The sequence below is a fragment of the Drosophila albomicans genome, chromosome 3, assembly GCF_009650485.2.
Source record: "Drosophila albomicans strain 15112-1751.03 chromosome 3, ASM965048v2, whole genome shotgun sequence".
Taxonomy (NCBI): Eukaryota; Metazoa; Arthropoda; class Insecta; order Diptera; family Drosophilidae; genus Drosophila; species Drosophila albomicans.
Genome location: NC_047629.2, coordinates 29,007,988 through 29,035,578, shown reverse-complemented (window position 1 = coordinate 29,035,578; position 27,591 = coordinate 29,007,988). Strand labels below are relative to the sequence as shown.

Below are 27,591 nucleotides of genomic sequence, written 5' to 3'. Positions count from 1 at the left end.
TGCTGTTGTTGTCGTTGTTGTTATTGTTGCCAGTGTTATTTGTTGCTATTTGTCTCACTTTTTTTTTGTTTCTCTACGCTATCTACGTGGGGGGTTAATTAACTTTGTGCGTAAAGAATGAGTGTGGCGACCCCTTCTGAGTTGAGTAAACAAATTGCACTAATTTGTGTCTTATTATTTAATAACAAAATAAATAGACTAAAGCCGACAACTAAGTGCGTTGGTGTGTGTTTGTATGTAGACCAATTAACCCGTTTCATGCCGCACTTGTCAACGGCGCTTTCTGCGCAATTATTTTATGACTATGCTGCTTCTTAGATCCTTCAGTCCTTCAGTCCTACTACCATATTTCCAATTAGGAACAATCATTGTCGCCGCAAGACGACGACGACGACAACGACAACAAAAGGGCGCGACCAGGCAACAACTGAGAGAAGGGCGTGGGACACACCTTGACCTTAAACCCAGTCAACATAGTTCATCATCCATTGCTATCGACTTCAACTTCATTTTATAGATTCGATTGCATTGCAAGGCAAGAACAAATTAAAGAGAAAAATGCATGTCAAATCAAGGCGAAGAAATGCACTTAAATGTCAATTGCAGATTTCGTAAACTACATCACAACTGAATCCTAAAGTTAATAAATAAATTTTAGCTAAACAAAAACGGAAGTTTGCTTTTAGAATTTTCTGAATTGTTGGCAAAAAAAATTCTCCACTCAATTGTTTAATGAACTGTGTGTATGTTGTGCGCCTGCAAAGAGTTCGATAAGTTTCGTCAACAGCAGCTCTTATGGAAAAGTGAAAGGAAACGAAGGCAATTAATATCCAAATATAAATCAAACAAGGAAAGATTAATTACAGCTACCCCAGTATTAGAAATAAAAAATTTAATTGATTTCTTGAGAATAAATCGATGGCTAGCGAAAAATTCTTGGCAAAAGTGAAAGCCGAAAACAGGTCTTTAAAGATTTATTGCCATACCCATCAGGCTTGTCTCTTTTCGACTACGTGACTATGGAAATTGGCTGAGTGCAGAGCTAATCGATAAGCTCGATGGGAAATATGAGAAGAATATTGAATTGTTATACTCACTACCCGCAGGATAGAAGGGTATTATAATTTTGTGCCTGCTGAAAATGTATGTTGATCAGTGTCAACATTCGAGACGATATAGCCATGTCCCTCTGTCCGTCTTACTGTATGAACACTTAAGTCTTAGAGACTATAAGAGATAGAGATATAATATAATAGAGATAACATATAGTATAATCATTAATACTAATTCTTGAGATTGGAAAGCTGTTGAAAGCTTTTTATGAAATTCTGGTATATCTTGCACTTTACGGTATATTTTGTATGTAGTATTACACTAATATACCAAATTTAATATTTTGTATATTTATAATATTTTTGGTGTATTTTAAAATTATACCCTACTTTTTCAATATATGTAGCGAGTATCTCACAGTCAAGCATACTCGACTGTAGCTTTCTTGCGGAGCAGTGAAATATAAAAAGATCAAACACAATAATATTGATAGTAATAAGATTATTTTCTCTACATTTTTATTGCTCTTTTATGTCTTAAATATGGAAAACAAGCCACATTTAAAATCGTCACGATGACTCTGAGTTTCAGTCAAGTTTTAGGCGCCATCATTCTGACGTAGACCTCGATCCTCTCGCTCTTTCTATTCCGTCTCCATCTCCGTCTCTCTCTTTCTCTGGTGCCCGACCCTAGCTGACGTGTCTTTTATCAGAGATTGTTTATATAGTACCTCGCACATTCATTGCACCCTTTTTTCTGTGTATTATCGTAGTTGCTGTTGTCGTTGCTCGAATTGGCATTGTTTAAGGCCAAGTGTTGCTGCCATTAAACCATAAATTTGTATTTATTATGCCCGAAATTTTGTGCTGTTCATAACAGGCAGAGAACTGGATCGATTTGTTGGCCCGCTGACTGCATTATGATTACGTTTATTGGGCGAAATTGCAATCGGACGCAAGTTTTTATCGCCGCTCTGTGCTATTAATATGTACAACAATATATAACAAAAGTCACCAGAGGAGTGTACTCGACTGTGACATATCTTTAAACTATTTTTAGAGCATTTAAATTAGCTCCAAGAAACATAAATCGTAATCGCAAAGTGTTTTTCATGTGATTAAATGCTTCAAGTGTGTCCATTAAATCATAATACCCGCTTTTAGAGTGTAATAAGGTGGCGTTATTGATAATGAAATTTCTATTTATAAACTCAAAGAGTTGTGTGCAATTGTTTTTGTGTGTATTCAAATAACAAATTGAAATCGAATCACAAATTTGAAACCAAAACCGAATATTGAACTTAAAACCGGGCGATCGAGAACAAGTTGTTGTTGCCTTTTTTTTTTTGCATATCGCTTCAATTTAATCGCTTCGCCCGTTCGTTCATGTATTATATTTATTTTATTTTATTCAACCAGAAGTTATTTTTAGCTGTAAGCGTATGTATTTTTAAATGGCCTTGGACCACTGTGACGCCTGTTTTCGTTGGTGCTGGAGAAGAAGATCTCCAATCTTGGGGCCAGGCCAAAGAGTCAACGTGACGTGTTTAATAAGTCGATCATCTTAACTTGTTTTCGATTGTTGTTTAACAACAGATCTTAACTGCAATTGCATTACACTTTGATAGTCTACCTTTGGGCGCTCAAGAAGATGATTGCGTTTCGCGTTTCTTATTTCATTTAAGCTAAAACTTATTGCAAAGCCAACTTGAGCTTCTATTAAGGTGTATTATTCGTTTGCTTTATTAGGTTCCATTGTTTTCTTAAAGTATTTTTAGTTGGAAGCTGACAACGAGCTTGTTCGACTTGTACTCAGCTTAGACTTTATCAATTATGATAACTAAATTTATTATTTATTTGAATTAAATATGTCCAGAATATTGAAATGAAATGAAATACATATTAGGTTCTCTAAACACCTTCAGTTTTATAGGAATAGTAGCTGAATAAATAAAAAAAATTATATGATTTTTATAATTGAATTCTACATAAAACTTTAAATACTCTAACTCACCTTGTTTAAGTAAAAAATCTAAAGAGAAATGAATTATATCTTGTTGTCTTTATACTATTGTAATAGTAGACCTATTAAGCAGTGTTCATTAAAATAGCAGTACGCAGAAGCATAACTAAATAAAAAGGTTTTTTTTTTGCATATTCCTTTTTGTTAGTTGATCGCTGGCAGATTGTTCTCGTTAAATGGAACATGAAGATAAGAAATATGAAAAAATCCCCTTTAGATGTGGTTTTGCTTTTCTGTTATTTCATACAAGGTTTGGTTCTTTACAGGAATAGCAGTTTTTGAATTTCTTCTACAATAAGTGCGAAACATATCGTAATTTTGTGAAAAGTGAGTTTATTTAAAAGATCTAAAAAATTAATCTATATAAAAAACTCTTTTTACATTTTTTTGCTGCTGCTACACTTCCATATATACTACTTTAATAGTAAACATATAAGAATATTTCTTGACAAATCTAAAAACAAAATAAACAAACTGAATAGACTGATAGAATAAAGAAATGAAATGTAAGTTATGACAATTTGCAGCTTTTAGTAGAAAAAATGACTAATACTTGAGAAATCCGAAAAGAAAATAGAAATGCAATGAAATATAATTTATTATAATTTGCTATTCTACAGTAATAGCCAGCTGCTTGCAGGGCATAATGATAGTGACAACTAAAGCTCAAATATCAACAGCTGCATACGCTGAGAATGCAGGCATTAGAAATGTTTTCTCTTTCATTCATGCTGCTAACAGTCAACGGACAGACAGACAGACAGAGAGATGGAGAGACGGTCAGACAGACTGTCGGGGCCAAGTAGCCAGGCAGCCAAAGTGTCGGGGCGGAGTCTGGACTGCAGTCTATTTAATGCAAGTGGCCGTTGGCTGCTAGCTGATGATGTTGGCTGGTGGCAGTCTTTGCCACTCTTGGGTGAGACTGGGTGGCTGGTGGCTGGATGGGTTTAACTAGTTCCCAGGCAGGTTGCAGGTTGCAGGCAACTTGGCAGCCTCGCAGCCTGGTTGCCAAGCTGCATTGGCTGCACTGGCTGCCTCGTTGTCTGCCACTGCACGCAAAGTGGTTTAACTGGTATTATTATTAATATTAGTAATGCCAACTAGAGTGTCTAGCTCTATCTGTACAAGCTATATTCACACTAATACATACATATGTACGTATATATATTTTACACGCATACAATATATATATAGTTTGTTTGGTTTAAGTCAAGTTTATTCTGTGGCTGACCTGCCAACGGCATTCCAACCTAAAGCGAGCTAATTTCGAAAACTCGTGCAATGCGGCGTATACGTAATAAATATTAGTCTGTCTACCTGTGTTATTATTATTATCTACCTCACTGTCCGACTGTGTCTCTGTGTGTTAAATGTCATTATTACTATGTTTACCGTTAAGTGATTATGTAAAGTGACAGTTCTTGCTGTTTACACGTGGCTACGCGAACAGCGAACAGCGAATATAACGAATAACAATCAACATCACCACCTTCTTAAAAGGGGTTCGAAATTAGAGGAATGAGCGAAACATGTAGCAAACGAGATAACTTTAAAGAAAACTTTTGTGCCAAGTTAGCAAAACAGCGAATCAGTTGAAAGTGCAGAGTAGAGAAAACAATTTAATTCGATTCACTTTTGAGTATTTAGCTTATAAAAGTGCAGAACATAAATGTAGAGTACAACTCAATTAAATTTAAACGATGTGGAATCTAGAGTAGTTAAACTGATAATTAAAGAATAATATATAAAAGAATGTAATGAGACAAATAACTGATATTTGTATTAATTTAATTTCTAACCACACCGAATGTACAGACAAAGAGGCAGTAAAAATCAAGTGTGACCATACAACAAAGTAAAGGATATTTAACTACTTGCTATGCTAACTAATAGTATAATATGGACACACAACGTGTGTAATATTTAATTTATTTAAAAACATTTTTGAGAAGAAATCAAGTTAATTTAAAAAAGTGATTAAAGTAATTATTAAAATAATTGTCAAACTTTTTATAACTTATTTACAATGATTATTTAAGAGAAGTATGATAAACATTACATTTTAAAATATTCTTCATAGTTTTCTTACTCTTTTCAACTACCCTATTAATATTGGAAAAGTATGTAACACATTTATTATTGAAATATTAAATTTGGAAATACTCGACATAGTTCTCCAACCTATTTAAAATTGTTTACTGTCTCTTTAAGTTATTTCTACTCAACAAGATGTTTAAAATTCTTCAAATCTCTAACGCAGTTAATCGTAAATCCCTCAGGTGCAAAACTAATCGTTTTTGTAGTTTCTCTCTTACATTTTTATCGAATGCTTTGAATTACATATTTGCTCTGGCTTTTTATCCTTTTCTTCGAATTGGAAATTCCATGCACTATATCATTGCTGAATCAAGAATTTCTTGATGGAGCAATTTCTCTCTCGCACTCTCTCTTTCTTTCTCATTCTCGCTCTTGCCTCCTTTCTATTTGCGAATGGAATCTCTTGTGCATTTTTCTGATAGCCCGGCCAAAGGCGGAAATTGTATTTCCTGTTTGTTGTGCTGCTGCAAGCGCGAGGCCCGCATCTCGAACCCTTTTTGTGGGTGCCTGGTAGCATCCTAACGAGACTGATGGCCACTCTCGCAAGGAGACGCCACACGAGAGGAGTGGAGGAGGGAAACAGAGGCAACTTGTCGCTGTGGCTGCTGCTGCTCTGGCTGCTGTTGCCTTTTGGCGGCCGTTGTGCTCTGTTCACATGTGGCGCGCATACAAGTATTTCCCCATCCAGATCTATTTTTAGAAAATCCAGTTTTTTGGCACCAGCAACAAAAACTACCAATCGCAAGTGTTTTGCATGCTTTTTAAATGGAGCGCAGTTCACTCCGAGTTGCAGAGTTTGCTGATACCCGGTAAACAAAGGATAAACGGTTATTATAAAGATAGGGAGACTAAGGCAATTTTATTAAAATTTTATAATAATGAGAAGAAAATTTGGAGTAGGAAATTAATTTTCACGAGCTTTATTCATTTCGATTAATACTAAAAGTATGGTGGTGGCACATTTCATTCTATTAAATAAATACAAAATAATTTGTATAGAAACAAAAAAGAAAACTAAAGTCGAGTGTACTCGACTGTGAGATACCCGCTATCCATCTCCAATAAAACCGTATTCTAAAAAATGTACTTAAAATATACCGCAAAAATACAAAAATATACCGAAGTCTTTATTTGGTATTTTGATTTAGTACTTAATATACTATAAAAAACTTAATATTTCAGAGTGACAGCCAAAAAAGCTAAAGCCCGTAAAAATACTATAGTGTAATAAATATTTACAAAGAATTTTGTTAGTATAAATCAATTGCAGTTGCTTCAGTTTTGTTTCTTCTGCTGCGCTTAATTGAGTTGACTTTTTCGAGGTATCTCGCTGTCGAGCTTACTTCTTGTTTTAATTGTGTGTTTCGTTGCCTTTTGATCAAATATGCAACAAATTTTGAGAGACGACCTCAAAGTGCTGGCGCCTGACATTCATTCAGTCATTCAGTCATTCATTGCATCAGTGAGTCAGTCAGTCAGTCACTCCATCAATCAGTTCGCTGAGCCCTTCACTTTCACGCTGGCCCAACAGGCTGCTGTTAGCCACCAGCTTGCCTGTTATGGCCTGGCTCAAAGACTCGTTGACTGAATGAACTGAATGACTTGCCGCTTCAGTCTCCATCGCTGTCGCTGTCGCCGTCTTCCTTCCTCTCTTTTCTCTGCTGCTGTTTGTTGAAATGCCAAAACGTTGCATCGTTGTCATGTGGCTCCTTTTACGGAGCAACACGCCGCGGCGCCAATCTCTGCCCCTTGATGCTGATGCTGATGATGGCTGTAGCTGGAGTTGAAGTTGTAACAGTTGCCACTGCGGCATGCCACAACGGCGCCTTCTTCATTGTTGTCGTTGGTTTGAAAGTGAAATTTTGTTGCGTGCAACATATGTGTTGCCCCCTTCCCCTCCCCCTTCTGCAGCTGCCCCCACACCAGCCACACAACAACAGCCTTGGCATTGTGCTGATATTGCTGAGATTGCTTGTTGTCGCCTCAACACAACATGCGGCAGAGACAAATAACTGCTGCAACACCCCGGGGAGCCACAAAATGTTAAATCGCTGCATTTAAGTGTTTCTTAATTTCACATTTTATTTCATTTGTATCGAAGTGACTTTAATATAATCATTTAATAAATGAAGCATTTAAAATATCTGTAAATTAAAATATATATTAATAATGTATAAAATTTATAATATAATTTATGCTTTTGAACTTTTCTATAATGTGGCAGAAAAAAGATTCTCTTTTCTTTTGCTCAAAAATTACGTTTCCAATTTGGAAAATCAAATGTTTACTAAGCAATTCATACACAGCAAATTCGGCCACTTCCCACATGCTTTATAAATATTTACAATCAAAACAAAAATTTATAAATATTCTGCCAATTGTTTACAAAAGTCTAAAAATAATCTCCAAAACGCACTTGGAATACACGAAAATATTTCGAATATGTTTTTCGCTATTTAAATTGTTGCTCATTAAGTTTTTCGCTTCGCAACAAAGATACAAAAATGGAAAACCTGAAATTTGTGTTTTTAAACATTTCTGTTTATTATAATATAATTATCGCATATCGTATCAGGAGTTGATTTCTTCTGTTAGAGCCTAAATCTAATTACACAATTTTGGGATACTCCTTGGCCATTTATCAAGCTCTATTCAGAGTGCTGGCAAATCGATTCATATCAGCTGTTGTCCAACTCAATTCGGTTCTGCTTCATTTGTCGCTGTGAAGAAGCAAAAAAGGGCCATTGAAGTAGGCACCTCACAGCTCACAGATTTTGTGGCGTCTCTTAACAATATTCTAATCAACAGATTGTGCAAATGGAGAACGGAGATTGGGCGCAAAAAAAATAGAGAAAGAGAAAGGAGTACAGGGATTCGTTTAAGGATTGGGTAACACAGCAACAGGATTGCATCATGAGGGGGGGAGCCAGGGGAAGTATTGAGGAGGCAACGACACATTTGCAACAGTTGAACAGTTCGTTTGCCTTGTAATTTGATTTGAATGTTCTTGGGATGGGCGTTGAGGCATTATGCTAAATGTATTAAGGAGCAGCATTTTTTTTTTTCTTTCTCAATTTCATTTTGCTTTGCTCTGCTCTGTTGCCGTCCTCGTCTCGCTCTCTTTCTCTCGACCTGTGTCATTCACTGTTGGGCAAGCAATCAAGTCGTGTCACATTCTTTTACTTCATTCATGTACTATATAGAGTAAGGCGTTTCTCATTTGTCTCCAGCTATTTGAGACCATGTCCTTCAGGCAAATTTCGTAGCTGTTAATTATGATGAGAGTTTCAGCAAACTATTCTTTGGTTTCAATCAACAAATTGCCTGCAAATCGCACTCTCGGGTCCCATAATCCCCTCTCCACCTCCCATCGAGTGGCGACGCATTTTCCACATTTTGCAACATTAACCAAATGGCCTATGAACCCTTTTTTCTCTGTGGTCGGAGAGGGAAGAATAGAGGAGGGTTATGTGAAGGCTTGTCAAATGTTGACAACACTTCATAGTTGGCTGGGTGGGCGTGACTGTTTGCTGATGGGCGTCTACTTGTTGATGATTGATGACATTCAATGAATGTCCTCACAACTCGTTCACACATCCCAAAACCTCAGTTCCATGATACTCTGAAAATTTTCCAATCAACTAACATGTTGTGCCATGCACAAAAGTGTTGTGGGGAAGTTTACTGAACTTTAACCTACATTTTGAAATGTTCTTGAGTATATACAACCATTTATTTATTTATCCAAAGTAAATAATCCCCTTAGCTTTGCATAGGATTCTTATTTTTGTAGTGAATTTAAATTTCACTTTTTATTTACAGTAAGCTCAACCTTTGATACTTATTTTGAAAATCTCAGAAATACATTGAAATGACAAGCATTTCATTGATATGCAGTTATTTATATTGCGTTGTTTTAATTAGAACTAAAATATATGAGTAACAGCTAAAAATAAATTGATCTTTAATAAATAGCACAAGTTGAAATAATATTCCTACGGTATGTATGCTAATAATATGCATACATTTGAGATCTGTCATATCGATGTCTATAAATAGTGTTGAATTATTGATAAGATGTTTGCTTAATTGTGCCAAGTTCAAATGCGGAAGTCATTTTTAGTTGTGTTAAACATTTAAACGTCGAGCTTTAGCTTTGGTAGGGCTTTCAAGCACGCACACACACAGACACTATTTAACATGTACAATGTGTGTGTATGCATATTAATGACAGATCAGACTGACAACCCGGCAGTCAACAGTTGAATTTGTCGCGTCGCCTCACGCAGCTTTTGTATTTGTATTTGTGTGTTTGTCCGCCCGAACACATGAATTGCTGCCGCCCACTCCCCGCTGTATTGCCAGTTTGTTCGTTTGAATATTTGAGTGTGTGTGTTTTATCATGTTTGTTTTGTAAAAATATGTAATGTCGTGTTAGTTTATCCAATGGCGTGCCGTCGCGTCTATTTTTAGTGCACAAGCTTTATTTTTAGACCTGGCAAGCAACAACAACTTCAACTTTAACTGCATAAAGTACAAGCAAAGCAAAGCAAAGCAACGTACAGAAAAAAAAACAAAAGGCGAACGCCTCAATGCATTTGCAACTTGTTGCGCCCGTGCAAGAGCAGAGCAAGAGATAAAGAGAGCGTGTGCATGGGAATGATGACTGGCGGGTGGGCTTTTGGGTGGCGGGTCGCGGAGGTGCCAAGATATAGAGAGAGAGAGAGTGGTCACTGCACGTTGTGGCTACGTGATGTTTTTGTTGGTTAAGTTACACAACTTCCAGTCTCCTGCTCTAGCACGCTGTGCTGGCTCTCGACTCGCTCTCTCGCACACGTTGATGTTTCGCTCTTAAAGTGCTCTCGACTCTCAGTATCTGGCAATGCTGCCTTTTGCGCTCTGTGTGCATTTGCATTTGTATTTGCATTTGTATTTGTATTTGATTTCGTTAAACGTTTTATCACGTCGTCGTTAACGTCGCCGTCGACGTTAGGTTTAAAGTTTACTTTGTAGTTGTTTTGGTGCTACTTCGTCGTAGTCGTCGTCGTCGTCGACGCTGTCGTCTTCCTCTTGCTTAGTCTTCGTCTGCCTGTTTCTTGTTTTGCTCGATTTGTTTTTCTCTCATATTTTCTTTGAATTGTGAATTCTATTTTTAGACACATTGGTCGCCGTTTGGCGCATATTCCGCTCTCTGTTTACATTAAAAATATTCAAATTGTTGTCACGTACCAAGTTCTTAATAGGTTACGTTATGTGTTTATTTAACTCATTTTGATTAGCTTTTGAGAAAAGCACAACAAAAGACACGCTTACGAGTTGTGGCTGTTCTGCCTGTGTCACTACTCTCCGCTCTGCTCTTGTCACTGTAGTTGTAGTTGTAGCACAAGCTCCGTTACAAAGTTCGCTACGGTCAAGAGTGAGATAGAACTAGAATTCCTCTTAAAAGCAAAATGAAGTACAAGTGAAAGATAGGAGAAATGCAGCTGCTTTAAAATTGATCGATAAATGCTTTTGGGATCGATTAAGAAAATAACAAAACTAGCTTTCTTTCGAATTGCAATATCTTCTACAAAACTCGATCTATTTCCATGCGAAATATTGTTAATAAAATTAAATAATAAGAAATTAGCTTTGTTGGATTTCTGCCTAGTTTGCTATTTGTTTTTTTTTTTTTATTAATTTAGACTTGAAATTTGGTTGCTTGTTTGCTCTTCTTTTCTCAATTCTTAAACTTGCTTACCCAATACTAAAATTTAATAAAATACGAAACTCAGTCTGCTAGTGCTATGGGAATGAATAACGTATCATTGTTATTAACTACGAGTGCGTCTTCTGCGACTTTTTAACGTCGTTGGTAACCTTCTTGATGGCCGGAGGAATGCGCTTGGCCACGCCCGGCTGTGAGCTGAGGAACGAGATCTCAAAGAGGGCTGGCCGGCTGGAATAGACATTGTGAAGCATGCTGATAAACCAAAATAGCAAATCATCCATATTCTGTATGGTGCACTGGGCAAAAACAGCGCCAGCATCCCGGCCATGCTGATGGGAATCAAAGAGCGCCACAATCGAGGCACGAAAATCAAAGGTCATCATCACCGTGCGACTGTCGGCAATGATGGCGGCAAAGAGATGCGATGCCATATCGCGACCACTGTTGGTGCCCGCCTGCTGGAAGACCTGTAGCGTGATTTGAAAGATGCGCGACAATTGCATGGCCACACTGCGATTGTACATGGGATTGCTGGGATCGGCCTCCATGTGGGTGTAGAACCACTCCTCCAGTCGAAAGTTCATTTTATGCTGTGATCGTATCGCCGATATCGCGTCTGGTATATTCAAATTCAGATTTCTTGCCATCGGCGTGTGCGCAGTGATGACATTGTGATAGACACTATTGCCATCGTTCATCGCATTGCCAAACAACTCCCATCCGCGGGGTGGCAACTCTGCCACACGGTGATAGAACCGCTCCGATTTGGCCACCTTGTCCGCGAGTATTAATGAGATGAGTGTGCATGAATTGGTGCCGCTCTGTTGATACTCCCCGAAACGTGACTGGCAAAAGTCGCGTGGAAACCACCAGATGTTCAGGTTATCGATCTGCTCATGAATGGCCATGATTGAATGATTGGATCGGGGGTCAATGGCGTGAGGGGGGTTTGGGGGGGGAGGTTGAGTTTCGGGTACTGCGCTCGAAACGGTTGCTAAAGTCTGCACATTGTTATCGCTGATTATCGATTACTATTTTTAGAGATGGGAGCATTTATTACCGTGCGCTGTCCCTTCCTGCTTGGCCGCTGCTGTAGTCACATAATTCACGCTCTCAAGATGCTCGAATCTTCCGTATACACTGCACTGCAAAGAGCGAGCTTCTTAGTTTCCCTTTCTTTCGCCTTAGTTAAACATTGAATTTCCTTGGATGTCTTTTTGCCGGAGGAGTGTCGAAAACAAAAAAAGGAATTTTGATAGGAAAACAACAAAATAAAAGCAGTGCTAACAAACAACAAACATCATGTGCGAGACTAGACAGAAAACTAAATGAAATAGTGTAACAACAAATTACCAGTATCTTAAATTTTTTTTTCCTTTCCAAATTTTGTTTTGAATTGCCAGAATTTGGGATTTAAAAATGTGGAAAATGAAACGAAATTAGTCAAAGAGTTTACATTTTGCATTGCATTGAGTTATTCATGAACTTCATTCACTCATTCCTCATCATCATCATCATCACGATGCTCGCTCGTGGCACGCGGCACGCGGCGTATACGCAATTTGTGTTGTGTCTGCCTCTGTCGAAATGGCGTCGTTAAAGGCATTTTCGCATTTCGCCAAGTGTCAAATAGCAGCGCAAATATTTATTACAGATTGGCAAACGTAATGGCGCCCAAAAGCAGATCCCCGCCCCTCTTCTCTTCCCTCTACCCCGCCTGCCTTTTAGCTTTGCTTCGCAGTCAATCCATTGTGGCTGGTTCTAATTTTAAATTGCAACATTGGCAAAACAAATAATAGAATAACAAACGATTGCGAAACGTGAAGTGTGTCGGAAATGCTAATTTGTTGCGCTGCTCTGGCATAGGTGATGAAAAAACAGAGCGAAAGGGGCAGCGAGATAGAGGAGAAATAGAGGAAGAGTAAAGCACAAAATTTGAGAACTACATACGTCACAGCTAATGAAGATTGGACAACTGTCCATAGAAGTGTTTTCGCACAATCTCATTTCTATTAATACTTTTCAACAGAAAAAAAAAACAATATAATTTTTCAATTATGCCTTTAGATTGTATTTAATTTAAGCATAGAAAAATAAACTTCTCTTAAAGAGAGTTTAAAATTAACTGGTTAAATTGAATATCTATTTAGAATTTGTCTTATTATTTTTAAAGTGAAGAACTTTAGTTCTCATAATATATCTTTATAGATGAAATTTTTACTAAATTGAGTTCTTATTTATCTAACGCAAATCTCTAAAATCGTTCAATAAGGTCAGACTTGTCTTATTGCTTTTATAGAGAATTAGTTTGGTACACTTAAGTATCAAATTAAATTGTTAAACAAGTCTACAAAATAAAATTATTTTCAATGAGTTTTTCAGTTGAAAATTTAGTTGTTATTTATTGTTAATTTATGATAAAGACAAGACTTGTGTTATAAATATCAAATTAAATTGTTAAAAATTAAAATTCTTTCCCAGGAGTTTTCCCCTTTTTACTAAATTTAACAACTTTTTATCTCATTTAAATCCCTTAACATTTTTATTAAGAGCATTGCTGTCGCTTTCATTAATTAATTCCCTAATGCAACGCACAAACAGAATGCAATATTTCTATTTTCCTTGCAGCGCGCTTTGCAAATATTTAATGCTCATGTAAATTTTATTTACAATGTTCGTTTACCAACCTCGTTTTTTTCCTGTCTTGCATTTTGCTCATTAATATGGGTGTTTATTTAACTGGTTAATTCATTAATTATGCCGCGATTCATGCATGTAAGCAAATATGCCAGCTAATTTCATAAGCATATTTAATGCGTTGCTTTGCAACTCCTGCATAACAAATCCTCTAGACCAAGGAGAGATAGAGAGCGAGAACGCTTTAAACTCGGACGTAAGCCAATTAACACAAGCCAAACATGTTTGCAATAACCATATAATACCAACAACGATATCAACAAGCAACTGTTGGCAAAAGGATAATGCCACAAACGAAATTATATAATGACAAAATGAACAGTAGCAGCGGCAACATCAGCAGCAGCATGCATAATTAATACATCAAGCAACACAATGCATAAAGCGTGCATTGGCGTGTGAAAGTGGAGAAAGTGTGGGAGGTGATTATGGAAATACGCAAATGTGGTTTAAGGCTACGCAAGCGAATGCGGAATGTGACCGTTAGGATATATGCAGAGCAGCTATCAAGCTAAGCAAGCTATTTTGCTAGACAAGTAAAGAAAAGCGAGAAGAGAACAAGTAAGAAAGTCGAGTTGACTTAACTGTGAAATACTCGTTACTTATTTTGAATAAAAGCAAAACCTTACGGCAATTATTCTTAAAATATACCAAATTAATATACCAAAGGCCATATTTGGTATATTGAGATAGTATTACATTCAAAATATACCATTGAGTACAAAATATACCAGATTGTCAGGCCGTTGTAAGTTACAATACCCTTTTACTCCATTGGAGCGAGTATAAAAAGAACTGAGTGAAAGGATACTAAAGGAATTTAAGTCCATTCGTATGTGTGTGTGTCCAACTTTTGACATTTGCTAGTCAACTAGCCGGACGGACAAGCAGGATATTGCAACAGATACCAAGATAGTATTTCATTTTTATTCTCGTGTCTCTTCAAATGAATTTCAGCATCAGCAACAGCAGCATGTGTTTAACTTTGTCAAACATGCAATTTCCTTTTCCTGCTTCTTTTTTTGTTTTTTGTTTTATACTAGTGTATATATTATACATTTGATTGTCACCTGACTGACAATTGTTACTCATATCCTTTATCCTTTATCTGTCTGCTTGCAGCGTGTAAATCCGTTAGCACCCATAGGCGTCGCGCTGAACGGCCCCGGCCTAAGGGGCCATGACGCGTTGGCCCTTTAACTTACTACTATTGCTCTCGGTGGCAGTACGCGACTGTAGCAATCATACCATCCTCACAGTCGGCTATCTGACGGCCCTCACTGGCGACCTCAAGGAGCGCCAGGGTCTGTCCATATCCGGTGCGCTGACAATGGCACTGAATGAGGTAATACACAGTTGTTGATTAAATGCAAAGTTCGCGAAATTAATTAAAAATTAAATTTGATATTTACTCTCCACACAGATCAACACAGATCCCAATTTGCTGCCAAATGTAACGTTAGCGCTGCGCTGGAATGATACCAAGGGTGATACGGTGCTGGCCACCAAGGCCATCACCGAGATGATATGCGATGGCATTGCGACCATATTTGGCCCCGAAGGACCTTGCTATGTGGAAGCAATTGTCTCGCAGAGTCGCAACATTCCAATGATTTCCTATGTAAGTCGCATACTTCGCATAACATATTTATCTACGTTTAACACTGACATCAACAATAACAACAACAATGTTCTTTCTTTCCTTTTCACATTCTGGCAAATAGAAATGCGCAGAGAATCGTGCATCCTCAATACCAACATTTGCACGCACCGAGCCGCCCGATAAGCAGGTGAGTGTGCAATGGCTCATAAATCATGCATATACATTGTAATACCCAGTAGCGAGAGTGTAGTAATCTCTTACAAGTTTGTGCTAAAGAGAAAGCTATCTCAAAGTAACAATAACAATACTTAAGTATCTTAAGTAAAATGTTTTTAATTTTTAAAACATCACAAACTAGTTTTTTTTATTAAAATTTGTTTTGAAGCTTAGGTGAGTTAATTTCAAAAGAAGCTATGTTTAGTATTAGGATAATACAAAGAATTAAGAGGTTTTGAAGATTAGTTATTAATTTATAGAGTTTACCGTCAGACGTGACTTGAAGTTTTTCCACAAAGACACGTTGCTGGGGATTCATCATCTTAAGATTTTAAGAACAGCATCTAGAATATAATTCTTCATCATTATTATTAAATTTTGAATATTTTGTGATAATTTTTTTTACAATTTGACTATACATTTTGAAGAACATTTGATACTGCATAACATTTTAGCATTCCAGACTTGTCTATGAACTTAAAATACATCTTAGCATACATGAAAATATTATATAAAAAGTTAAATAAATAAAAATAAATGTATCTATAGTTAAAATAGAATTGTTATTTATTTTAATAGTATTAGAATTCTAATTGTTAAAACGTTTCTTCGCTTTAATCGAAAAGTATTTATACTTGTAGCAAAAGGAAATTCCTTAAATAAATAAATGAAAATGTTCTAAGCAGGTATCTAATAGTCGAGTACACTCTTCCGCAGCTTTCTTACTTCATTTCGTTACATGTTATGTATATAGATTTGCACATTTTGAATGGCACTGAAGCATTCTGGCATTCTCATATTTGCAGGTTGTCAAGTCACTGATTGCATTGCTGCGATATTACGCATGGAATAAGTTCTCCATACTGTACGAGGAGGTGTGGGGCACCGTTGCCGATCTGCTCAAGGAGCAGGCAATTAAAAAGAATATGACCATCAATCATAAGCAATCGTTCATGGATGATTATGGCAAGTGCTGTGAAATGATGATGTCCTGCTGTCGCTCCGGCTATTGGTATCAGGTGAGTAGTCAACGAATTAACTTACGAATATATGCGCATTCCTAACTAAATAGTTGGCAATCTCCCAAGGTGGTGCAAAACACAATGAATCGCACGCGTATCTATGTGTTCCTTGGCTCGTCGAACAGCTTAACGGACTTCATGAGCTCGATGGAGACGGCAGGTTTGTTTGCGCGTGGCGAGTACATGGTCATCTATGTGGACATGATGGTCTATTCCGAGCGGTAAATTAGCAAAGATGATTATCATTAAATACCTGCCGACTGACTTGCTATCTTTCCTTACCCTGTTTTTGCAGTGAGGCCTCCAAGTATTTGCGCAAAGTGGATCAAATCACGCGCATGAAGAACTGCAAGAGCACCGAGAACTTTAATCAATTGGCACGCAGTCTGCTCGTTGTGGCATCCACACCGCCCACTAAAGGATACGAGGCGTTTACGGCCCAAGTACGCAACTACAGCTCGATGCCGCCATTTAATTTCACCGTGCCCGAGCTCTTCTCACAGAGCAAGTTTAACAAGGTGAACCAACGGCTAATTTTATATTTATAAAGCCAACTTTATTAATGTACTTTAACACCTTGCAGTTTGTTTCGATATATGCCGCGTATTTGTATGATTCGGTCAAGCTCTATGCCTGGGCATTGGACAAAATGCTGCGCATGGAGGAGCGCGTTCTCACCGATGAAGTCATCTCCGATGTGGCCAGCAATGGCACGCGCGTTATCGACACCATCATCAAAAATCGTACTTATATGAGTAAGTACTCTGGCAGTCTTATTTTATCTGTTTCTCATAGAGTAGAGAGGTAACTTTGTGCCAAAAGAACCCGGCCTTATAAAGTAAAGATATATTCTCCATTTTTGGTAATACAATAAAAACTACAGTCCTTAGGATTCCTGAACAATCTCGCATATATGGTTATCTATGGTATATTCTGCATTTAGTGATATACTAATAAACAAAATATAGCCTGTATAAGAGAGTATTTTTGGTCAGTAGATTTTTTTGTAAATTTGAGCAATTTTTCGATTATATATTGCATTATATGGTATATTTAACATGTACCAATATACCAAATGTAGCCTATATAAGAGAGTGTTTTGTGAGTATATTAATTAAGTACATTTGAGTATATTTTCGATAGTATGTTTTGTACTCTATGGTATATTTTATATGTAGTGGTATACAAATATACCAAATATTGTCCCAGATTATTTTTTATCAGTATATTATATTATTGAAAATTTAAGTATAGATTTTATATTATATTATAATATAATATTATTATATTCCTTTATTGAAAATAAGTATCTAATAGCTCTCTTATTTGTTAATCGACATCGAGTTAATCATATGCTTTCTAACCCAAAATAGGTGTCACCGGTTCCACAATCAAGATCGATCAGTATGGCGACTCAGAGGGCAATTTCTCGGTGCTGGCTTACAAGCCGTACAAATGGAACATAACCGAGAATATACGTTGCAATTATCATATGGTGCCCGTTGCATATTTCCATCAAGGCGAAGAACTTCCAGTGAGTGAGTCGTCTTTTCTTTTTTTTGTATTATTTAGTTTGCGCCATTTGATTTCATTTTCGAAAAAAAATCGTAAAAATACTATACTACAAATTCACATTCACATTCAATTTGCATTGCAGGAGTATAAACTGATTAATGGTTCGATTGATTGGCCATCGGGTGGCGAGAAACCCACCGATGAACCCATGTGTGGATTTGCCAATGAGCTGTGCAAAAAGGACGATACACACTACACATCCACGGTGGCAGCCGTTGTGTTGGGTGTGCTGCTCTTCTGCTCCGGCGTAGTCACCATGTCCATCTATCGCAAGTGGAAGATTGAGCTGGAGATTGAGGGTCTACTCTGGAAGATTGATATATGCGAAATCAAAGGCTATTCCGGCAACGAAATTGTCGCCTCGCCCAGCAAAGTGAGTTGCACTTTGAGATTAATTAATATTGTTTACTAATAATGTACTCTATACTTCTCAGGTCAGTTTGATGAGCGCTCAGAGCTATGGCTCTCGGTGGTCGCATCAGTTTGTCACCTCAACGGCGCGTTTGCGCGGTGCCGTTGTGCGCATCAAGGAGTTGAAGTTTCCCCGCAAACGCGATATCTCGCGAGAGATCATGAAGGAGATGCGTTTGCTGCGTGAATTGCGTCATGATAATATCAACAGTTTCATTGGCGCCTGTGTGGAGCCCACACGCATATTGCTAGTCACCGATTATTGCGCCAAAGGCAGTCTCTACGACATCATTGAGAATGAGGACATTAAGCTGGATGATTTGTTCATCGCCTCGCTCATCAATGACCTCATCAAGGTGGGAACTTAAATCAATCATTTGTTGAATATGTAATTGATTGTGCATTTATTTGCAGGGCATGATGTACATACACAGTTCACAGCTGATCTATCATGGCAATCTCAAATCCTCGAATTGTGTGGTCACCTCCCGCTGGATGCTGCAGGTCACCGACTTTGGCCTACACGAGCTGCGCCAGTGCGCCGAAAGCGAGTCCATTGGCGAGCATCAACACTACAGAAGTAAGCGCCTAAAGTTTATCAATTAAATTTTATGGTAAATATCCTTTTCTCTTCTTTAATTCAGATCAACTTTGGCGCGCACCGGAACTGCTGCGCAATCATAATCTGCATGGCAGCCAGAAGGGCGACATTTATGCATTCGCTATCATCATGTACGAGATATTTAGTCGTAAGGGTCCGTTTGGACAAACCAACTTTGAACCAAAGCAAATTGTGGACTTAGTAAAGCAGCTGCCCATGAAGGGCGAGGAGCCATTTCGACCCGAGGTCGAGTCCATCATTGAGGCCGAATCGTGTCCAGACTATGTGCTGGCCTGCATCAAGGACTGCTGGGCCGAGAATCCCGAGGAGCGGCCCGAATTCGGTGCCATACGGTAAATACTATTCAACTCCATAGCAAAGACAATTGCTAATTTTCTTTACTCATTCGCTAGCAATCGCCTGAAGAAGATGCGCGGCGGCAAGACCAAAAACATCATGGATCAAATGATGGAAATGATGGAGAAGTATGCCAACAATTTGGAGGATATTGTCTCAGAGCGCACGCGTCTGCTGTGCGAGGAGAAAATGAAAACGGAGGATTTGCTGCATCGCATGCTGCCGCAGTCCGTGGCCGAGAAACTGACCATGGGCCAGGGCGTTGAACCCGTCTCCTATGATCTGGTAAGGCAATAAATAATCACAGTTTTATCAAGCAATAATTAACGTGTGATTCCTTTCCACAGGTGACGATCTACTTCAGCGATATTGTGGGTTTTACGGCCATGTCGGCGGAAAGCACACCGTTGCAGGTGGTTAACTTTTTGAATGATCTCTACACGGTGTTCGATCGCATCATACGCGGCTATGATGTGTACAAAGTGGAGACCATAGGCGATGCCTACATGGTGGTAAGTAATCCATAATTCAATTCACTTGGTCAATCAACTAATTTCTGTCTGTTCATTGTCAGGTCTCTGGTTTGCCTATTAAGAACGGCGATTGCCATGCGGGCGAAATAGCTTCGATGGCTCTCGATCTGCTGCACGCAGTGAAACAGCATCGCATTGCCCATCGGCCCAACGAGACGCTAAAGCTGCGAATTGGTATGCACACCGGGCCTGTGGTTGCCGGCGTTGTGGGTCTCACGATGCCGCGATATTGTCTCTTTGGTGATACGGTCAACACGGCGTCGCGCATGGAGAGCAATGGCGAGGCGCTCAAGATACACATATCGAACAAGTGTAAGCTGGCGCTGGATAAACTCGGCGGCGGCTATATCACCGAGAAACGCGGCCTGGTCAGCATGAAGGGCAAGGGTGAGGTCGTCACATGGTGGCTGACGGGCGCCAATGAGAAGGCGATACAAAAGAAGCATGTGGATATGACGGATATGCCGCCGCCTTTGTTTAGTCGTCCACGCAAGAGTCCCAAACTCAATCCGGACTCGCGGCAACCCAGTTTGCTGGCCATGCACAATTGTGGCGCCGGTTCGCGGCGTCAGAGCAGCGTGCCACGGCCCACGGATGTAGAGTCTACGTACAGTTTGCAGGGCTCCGTCTATCAGGTGGCACGCGAGTCGCCGAGATTGCCAGCGAAGAGGGAAAGGGAGCGAGAACGAGATCGGGAACGAGAGCGACCCTCGCTCAATGGACTGGGTGGACATTTCGTAGGTGGTGCGCTGCTGGAGTCCGCCCAGGCCTCGCTCAGCACGCTGAATCATTCCGATACAAATGAAACGAACTGTGATACTAACGAAGCCGCCATTCTCGATGGCGAACTGGAGCTAAACGGCGGCATCGGTGGTGCATCCGCCGTCGCCGCCGCAGCCGCCGCTGCTAGCCTCATTCGACAGCCGAATGCGCTGCACAAGCCGTTGGCCATGGTGCGACCGCATCGCATTATTAGCGCCGCGCAGCTGCCCCTCGATCAGGTCATGTCCAGCTCAGCGTCGTCGTCAGCCGCGCATCATGTTGCGGAGCTGCTGTTGCGTGAGTCACGCTCGCTGGATCCGATGCCGCAGCAGCAGCTGCGCAAGCGGCACGAGCGTGGCAAGTTGCCGCCATCGAAGCTGTCCAAGAATAACTCACGCTCCCTGGACACGGGCGTCTCGCTGATTAGCGGCAATCCCAATGGCGATGTGGCCGTCGAGGATGAAACGGACGAGCTGGGCGCCAATCCCGTGGATGGCAATGATGGCTACGACGATGAGGTCGGTCTGCTGATGCGACACGACAACGGACAGCTGCCGCCGCTGCGCTACTCGAACAGCTTTGCGAATGCCCATCCCACCATTGTGCCCACAGGGATGAGCAGCACAGGCGGCGGCAGCAGCAGCAGCAACAGGCGACGCACCAGCAACGTGTCGACGAGCAGCTGTGCCAAGCATTTGAACAACAATTGCAACGGCGGCATGAGCATCGATGAGGACATGCAATCGCCGCTGCTGCAGCGTCAAGCGTCGCTCACCACGCCGCCCGAGGAGTTGATGGCGCACTCCAAGCGCTGGCACTCACTCGAACACATGGAGCCGGGCGTCACCGGACATGGCAACAGCGTCAGCTATGCCGCCGACATCGATGGCCGCCACGATGCGTCGGGCGATGGTGTTGGCGGTGGCTTGGATGGCCATGTGGGTCTCAATCAGCGGGGAGCACGCAGCAGCAAACTGGGCAATTGGGTAGCCAATTTCTTCAAGGGCAACGGCATGCGCAACAGCAACAGCAGCACCAATGGCAACGGCAACGAATCGACGCTGCGACGAGCCGGCGCTGGATTCACCAATATGACGGCAGCTGCTGCTGCTCGGGATCGTGAGAGTATTGTGTAGTTTGGAGGAGCGGATAGAGATCGGAGAGAGGAGGAGAAACAGAGAGGAGATGGAGGAAAGTTACTCAGGAACAGTGCGAGCTGGTAAAAAATAGGAATGTCGAAGGATTCAACAAAAACAAAATAGAAGAAAATCGCATACATAAATAGAATTTCTTTCGGCTTATTTCATTGTTGTATGTTCATTGTCGTTTTGTGTCGATTTGTTGTGTGTCTGTGCTTCAACTCTCTAAAAGCGATATATATCAACTAAATATATACATATATATTATATGATCATCTTAAACAATAACGAAATGCATATACATATTAGAGTAATTAAACGATTAACAACAATAACATCAACAACAACAACAACAAAAAGAGAAAACGAACCGTCTAGTCACAAGGTCTTCAGACTAGTTATTGTTTTATATAAACTACAAGTAAAATATATAATTAAATGGAATATATATATATATGCATAATACCACACACACACACACACTACACCACACACACACACTCACACATACATATATTTATATGCAGTATACTATACAAAAAAAAAAAAAAGAAAACTAAAGAAAAAGAAAATTTTGCTTTTCCACAAGGCGCAGCTAAAACGAAAATAACAAACATAATTTTTGCAAACAATTATTGAAAACAAAACTCTAGTTAAATTATATGCGCAAAATCATGAATAACAAATGGAAACAACCACCAGCAAACAAGGCATTAAAAAGCTAAAGAATATAACAAAAGAAATATATATTTTCAAAAATGGAATCAAATGTGTTTTTGCTAGTATGTAAATTTTAAGTGCGTGTGATTGTACGTAATTCTTAAGCCTAAACTAAATACACATATACTACTACAACGACTATGTATGTACTATATAAATATCCACACATACATATATACATATATGTAAATTATATATCGATATCGATGCATGTATGTATGTGTATGTATGTATACTTTTATTAGCTATTTTAAATGAGAATAAAACAGAAAGATAGAAAGAAATCAAAAATAATGTGAGCTAAATTGCTTCGCACGTTGCAATTGAGCTGTTTTTTAGCTGTATGTATGTATGTATATTTTTAAAACCATGAAATTTGTTAAATTTGCCATATATAAATACAAACCCAAAACCAATGCAACTATTTACTGCTCTACTCTCGACAAATCGCAACTTACGCATATCCATTTCACTCGTCAATTACTGGGTAGATAAAACATGTCTTTGAGTTTTAATTCAATGTGACAAATTCGTAATGTAATCCAAATTCTAAATTGCGTTCAAGTCATGCATTATACCGCAAGTAATTCGCCAATAAGATGTGACTTATCTTTAATTCGTAGAAACAGGAAGAAACGTGATAAGATTGTTGAAATTCCGCTATGCAATATATTTTCTTGCAAGTCAATGTTGTCGAGGATGTGGTTATCTAAAAAGAGATATATAGGAAAGCATAGAGAGAAGCTCTCGCAAGGAAGAAATTATGAATTTGGCGATTGGAAGAAACGTAAAAATTATGCCAAGGAATGGGAGAAACCAAACCGAGAAGCGAGACAATCGGAGAGAAGAACGAGAGATGGCAGCAAACGGGAAACTAAAGATAGCATTCGTATGTCGATTGGTGGTGAATTGGGCAGGCGAAAGACGGATAGCAGTAGCAGCTATCGCAAAAGCAAAAGCAACCAAACGAAAAGGAGACACAGCTATGCCATAGATGGAATAGACTCAACTGCTAGCGTATGGTCAAGAAGAACAACCCATGGTAGCCAACATTCAACAAAGAGCCTGAGGAATAGTGAATTGAAGAAAAAGCAAATGAGCATTGAAATCGATTCAGGATACTCGGATTCAAGAAGAAGCACTGAGAGCAGACAAAAGTCGAGCAGAAATTCAATTACCAGCCATGACTCAACGAGAAAGTCTTTACCTGAAAAATTGAAGCTGGAATCACTGAATCACAGAAACACAGAAAATAGGCAGTCAAAACACTTGAATACCAACAATAATTATAGCCAAAGATCGACGGCAAATACAGATTATATGCCCAGGAAACTCAGTGATGATAATAAGTCTGGTGAAAGAGCAACGACAATAGACAGAAAGTCTTTAACTGAACAATCGAATCGGGAATCACGTAGAAACACTGAAAGTAGGGAGTCAAAACCCTTAAATAATAACAATGATTATAGACAAAGATCGACGGCAAATACAAATTATATGCCTAGGAAACTCAGTGATTATAATGAGTATAATGAAAGACCAACCGCAATAGATAGAAAGTCTTTAACTGAACAATCGAATCGGGAATCACGCAGAAACACTGAAAATAGGCAGTTAAAACACCTGAGTAATAACAATGATTATAGCCAAAGATCGACGGCAAATACAAATTATATGCCTAGGAAACTCAGTGATTATAATGAGTATAGTGAAAGACCAACGGCAATAGAAAATTTCGAACGACTAAGAAAAGTTTCGCATAATATGCGTAAGTCAAGAGCAATTAATAGCCCCGACGAAAACGAAAGGGCAAGAATATTGCAATGGAGAAAGAGAAACAGTGAAGGCTTTCAATTGCAAAGACGTGGAAGTGTCGCTAGTGAATTGTCATCTGATAGCGAAGCCGAAAGAATTGCCGCCTCATTAAAAACAACATTTAGGATGCCCACAAAAGTTTACACTTACGAAAAGAAACCGAAAGCGAGCAAAGATGTTCAGAGTGCTGCTACTGAGCATCCACGCATCTCTGAGGTCAGAGCTGCCATCTTCAAAATGCTAAAGTCTATAACATATCCACCGCAAAGTAATGACAGAACGATAACAGGTCATTACAAAGGGGTTCCAATGCCAACTCCAAAGCGAAAAAGTGTAAGTATCCATAAAAGACAAACTGTGACTTTGAATCGAGATGACAAAACAATGGAGGACACTACGATAAAAGCATCAACTAGGGAGTCCCAAAGAAATACCGATTCTAATATCAATGTTGTAAAAAAAAAAGAAAGTGCTGTGTTATTTGATCTATCGAAGAGTTTAAAGCAATTAGAGCAGCAGCAAATTAAGCAGAAAAGACTAACAGATTCAGAACTGGATAATCTAATCCTTAATACGAAAGAGAGTTCGAAAGGCACAATTTCTCCAAGGAAATCCATTAACAGAAGCACATCCAGAGGTAGAGCGCTTCTTAAAAAACTCGACGATCCTATTGCCAGAGCCGAATATCTGAAGAAATTGAAATTAATGGCAACAAAGCCTTTATTTGAAAGACGATTTTCCCATTATGGGAAACTGCCAAAAATGAAGAGCTTACAGAAAATTGTAGAAAAAAAACCATCGGAGGAAAGCACAACCAAGGGTTTAGTTAAATCAAAACATACTAGTAACATATCAATGGAATTAGAAAAGTTTAGAAAATCATTTCTACAACAACCAAAGGTAAAGAAGAATTCCGAAAAAAATGATACTAGGAGAGCACATTTTCCAATATTGAGGAACAGAATGTTGCGACCTTTACGATCATACAACATGTTATCTCCTCGACATTCACAAGATGATCTAGATCCTAGCTCAGCAGCAATAACGTCACCACTTGAAAATTTAGATCTGGATGAATTAGAGGATCGCATGAATTTCGATAACTTTGGCCAACCATTAGCAGTACGTCGAACAATGCGCTCTGATGCTATGGCCATATTTGATAAGAACTTTCGGGAAAAGATGCCATATGTTCCACCAATTTCATATATGGAAATCTTAGAACTTTCCCCAGATGAATTTAATACGTTATTTAGAGGCTTAAAAAAGGAACTTAACGATCAAGATTTTCGACAAACATATGCGGCACTTAAAGCAAATTCCGCCTTGACTTTAAAATTCCGCCAAGAGCAATTGAGAAATTATTTTAATGATGAGGATGCAAAAATATCGGATATGGATGACATAAGTATTGATGATATAGATTTGTCTGCTTTTTTGCATTTTCCATATCCCAAAAAGTATCATGATCCACAAAGAATTAAAGAAACTCCAAAACCCAAATTGAAATTATCAAAACCGAAAACTAAGAAACTTCCAAAGAAAGTCGATGAAAAGCAGCTAAAGAAAGAAGCATCTGATAAACCCAATTGTTGTATTTGCGACTTTATCAATGGCACAGAAAATGTTAAGGATGAGCCGTTCATCATTAAGATGAAAGATCAAATCAAACGTGACGAACTGAAGGCATACCTAAGAAACAAACAAATCCTTCAAACCGGACCCGATAAAATTAACACCCACTTCACACCCGAAAAACCTAGTATTCTTGTTAAGTGTGCTGAAGGATCCACCAAGTATCAAACCTCTCCCACACATGTGTTCTTTAGAAATTGAGTTTAGCTGCAGAGCTAAGATATATTTCTAAAGAATTTCGACATTTGTGGGAGAGTTTCGTCATTGATACAATTGTAATTGACACATGTTGATTACGAGTAAAATTCCATGAAATTTAAATGGTTTTCTTTAAATGTTTATAAACTAATAAAGAAGTTGTGAAGTTCCCTTACTTTTAACCTGTTTTAATGCTTTAAGCATAATCAGAATAAAAAACCTTAACACTCTTTTCAGATCTACTTTTAAAATCAACAAAACTGCAAGGTTAAACAAAATTTTCAAAATAAGAATTTTGATTCACATGAAATTGTAATCAAAATACTATATGAAATTATAGATATACTTATAGCATTCGTATTGTTAGGACTCGAAATTCTAAATTACATTTGAAATATGATACAGTTTGTAAATAATGAAAGCTCACCTACTGCCAACGATGTTCATGGCCATGGTTCAGTTGCAAATCTATTAAACAGACTAGAGAAAGCCGAAAGTCAATCTCTTGGTTGGCCGACTACAAAAAGGAAAAGTAACCGGATTTTCAATCAACCAAATATCTTTTTAGAGGCGGCAAATCAAATGAATTCTGTTAAATCAGAATTTTTCAATTTACTCAAATTGAATGAGAAAAAACCAATTTTAACAAATGAAATAATAACCTCGCCACCACGACGTCTCAGTACATCTGTACAGTCTAGACAGCAAACCATCGAAAAGATGCCAAGTTCACCTAGTAGTAGTACTAGTACTTCTAGTCGGATCTATAAGGTTCCAAGCCCTCGAAGGCTAGATCATCGACCAGTCGGCAAGAGCACAAGAATCACAGATGCCATCTTAAGAATGCTGCAGGAAATATCATATCGTAAGGCACAGGAAGAAAAGCCCAAGATCCATCGTGATAGAACTGATTTAGAATTGGGTACGCCATATCTTGAAATTAATTTTCCGTTAAGAGGAAAATATAAAATGCCAGTTTATAAAGCGCCTCCGCTTTCGGAAAGGTCGAATTCGTTCATTCCCCAGTCAAAACCATTGAAAATAACTAAGAATAAAACACAAGGACGTAAAAGAAAAAAACGATCCGAACAAGATGTATTGAATATCAGTCAAACTTTAGTTACGAATGAAATGAAAGGATATCTGAAAGCTGTTACCGGACAACCTCAGTCAAAAACATTGAGTAAGAGAATTAAGAAAAGCCATAAAATACACAAAAAATCCGACGTTAAAAATATACATTTAACGGAGAGGACAAAAAAACCATCCGACGTTATAAATATACATTTAACGGAAAGAAAAAAGAAATTGGAAAAGGACCAAGTGAACACAATTAATAGAGTAGAGCAAGATGAAATCAATATCAATCAAATTGCAGGTACCAATGCTATGAAAACATATTTGAAAATTATTTCCAAAATATCA

At 38.7% G+C, this 27,591-nt stretch overlaps 2 protein-coding genes across 8 annotated transcripts in view; one reads left to right on the top strand and one right to left on the bottom strand.

The window, feature by feature from the left end:
- The window catches only part of LOC117566879 (receptor-type guanylate cyclase Gyc76C-like), a 46,924-nt gene extending 24,540 nt beyond the window's left edge, over positions 1-22,384 (top strand). For 4 of the 6 annotated variants that reach the window (XM_052005385.1, XM_034246489.2, XM_052005384.1 and 1 more), the window contains exons 4-18: positions 14,702-14,924; positions 15,003-15,200; positions 15,304-15,369; positions 16,205-16,417; positions 16,487-16,641; positions 16,716-16,938; positions 17,004-17,175; positions 17,794-17,954; positions 18,078-18,368; positions 18,430-18,762; positions 18,821-18,986; positions 19,051-19,360; positions 19,421-19,649; positions 19,712-19,876; positions 19,939-22,384. In XM_052005385.1, coding sequence (XP_051861345.1) covers positions 14,760-14,924; positions 15,003-15,200; positions 15,304-15,369; positions 16,205-16,417; positions 16,487-16,641; positions 16,716-16,938; positions 17,004-17,175; positions 17,794-17,954; positions 18,078-18,368; positions 18,430-18,762; positions 18,821-18,986; positions 19,051-19,360; positions 19,421-19,649; positions 19,712-19,876; positions 19,939-21,795 — 4,704 coding nt within the window. In that variant the 5' untranslated portion in view covers positions 14,702-14,759 and the 3' untranslated portion in view covers positions 21,796-22,384. Of the gene's footprint in view, positions 1-14,701; positions 14,925-15,002; positions 15,201-15,303; positions 15,370-16,204; positions 16,418-16,470; positions 16,642-16,715; positions 16,939-17,003; positions 17,176-17,793; positions 17,959-18,077; positions 18,369-18,429; positions 18,763-18,820; positions 18,987-19,050; positions 19,361-19,420; positions 19,650-19,711; positions 19,877-19,938 lie in introns of those variants that run through there. The other 2 variants (XM_052005386.1, XM_034246490.2) reach the window with 2 other exon arrangements.
- On the bottom strand, positions 10,803-12,208 carry LOC117566880 (uncharacterized). 2 transcript variants are annotated; one of them, XM_034246492.2, is made up of 2 exons: positions 11,943-12,208; positions 10,803-11,883 (listed from the first exon to the last, which is right to left on the bottom strand). In XM_034246492.2, the coding sequence occupies exon 2, from the start codon at positions 11,788-11,790 to the stop codon at positions 10,990-10,992; it is 801 nt and encodes a 266-aa protein (XP_034102383.1). In that variant the 5' UTR covers positions 11,791-11,883; positions 11,943-12,208; the 3' UTR covers positions 10,803-10,989. The 2 variants fall into 2 exon arrangements, with proteins under 2 accessions (XP_034102383.1, XP_034102384.1); XM_034246493.2 differs by having other exon boundaries at positions 10,803-11,876.
- Positions 22,385-27,591: the final 5,207 nt, after the last annotated feature.

Excerpts from the sequence above, each read along its gene's own strand:
- LOC117566880 (XM_034246492.2), bottom strand. The coding sequence starts at position 11,790 with ATGGCCATTCATGAGCAGATCGATAACCTGAACATCTGGTGGTTTCCA.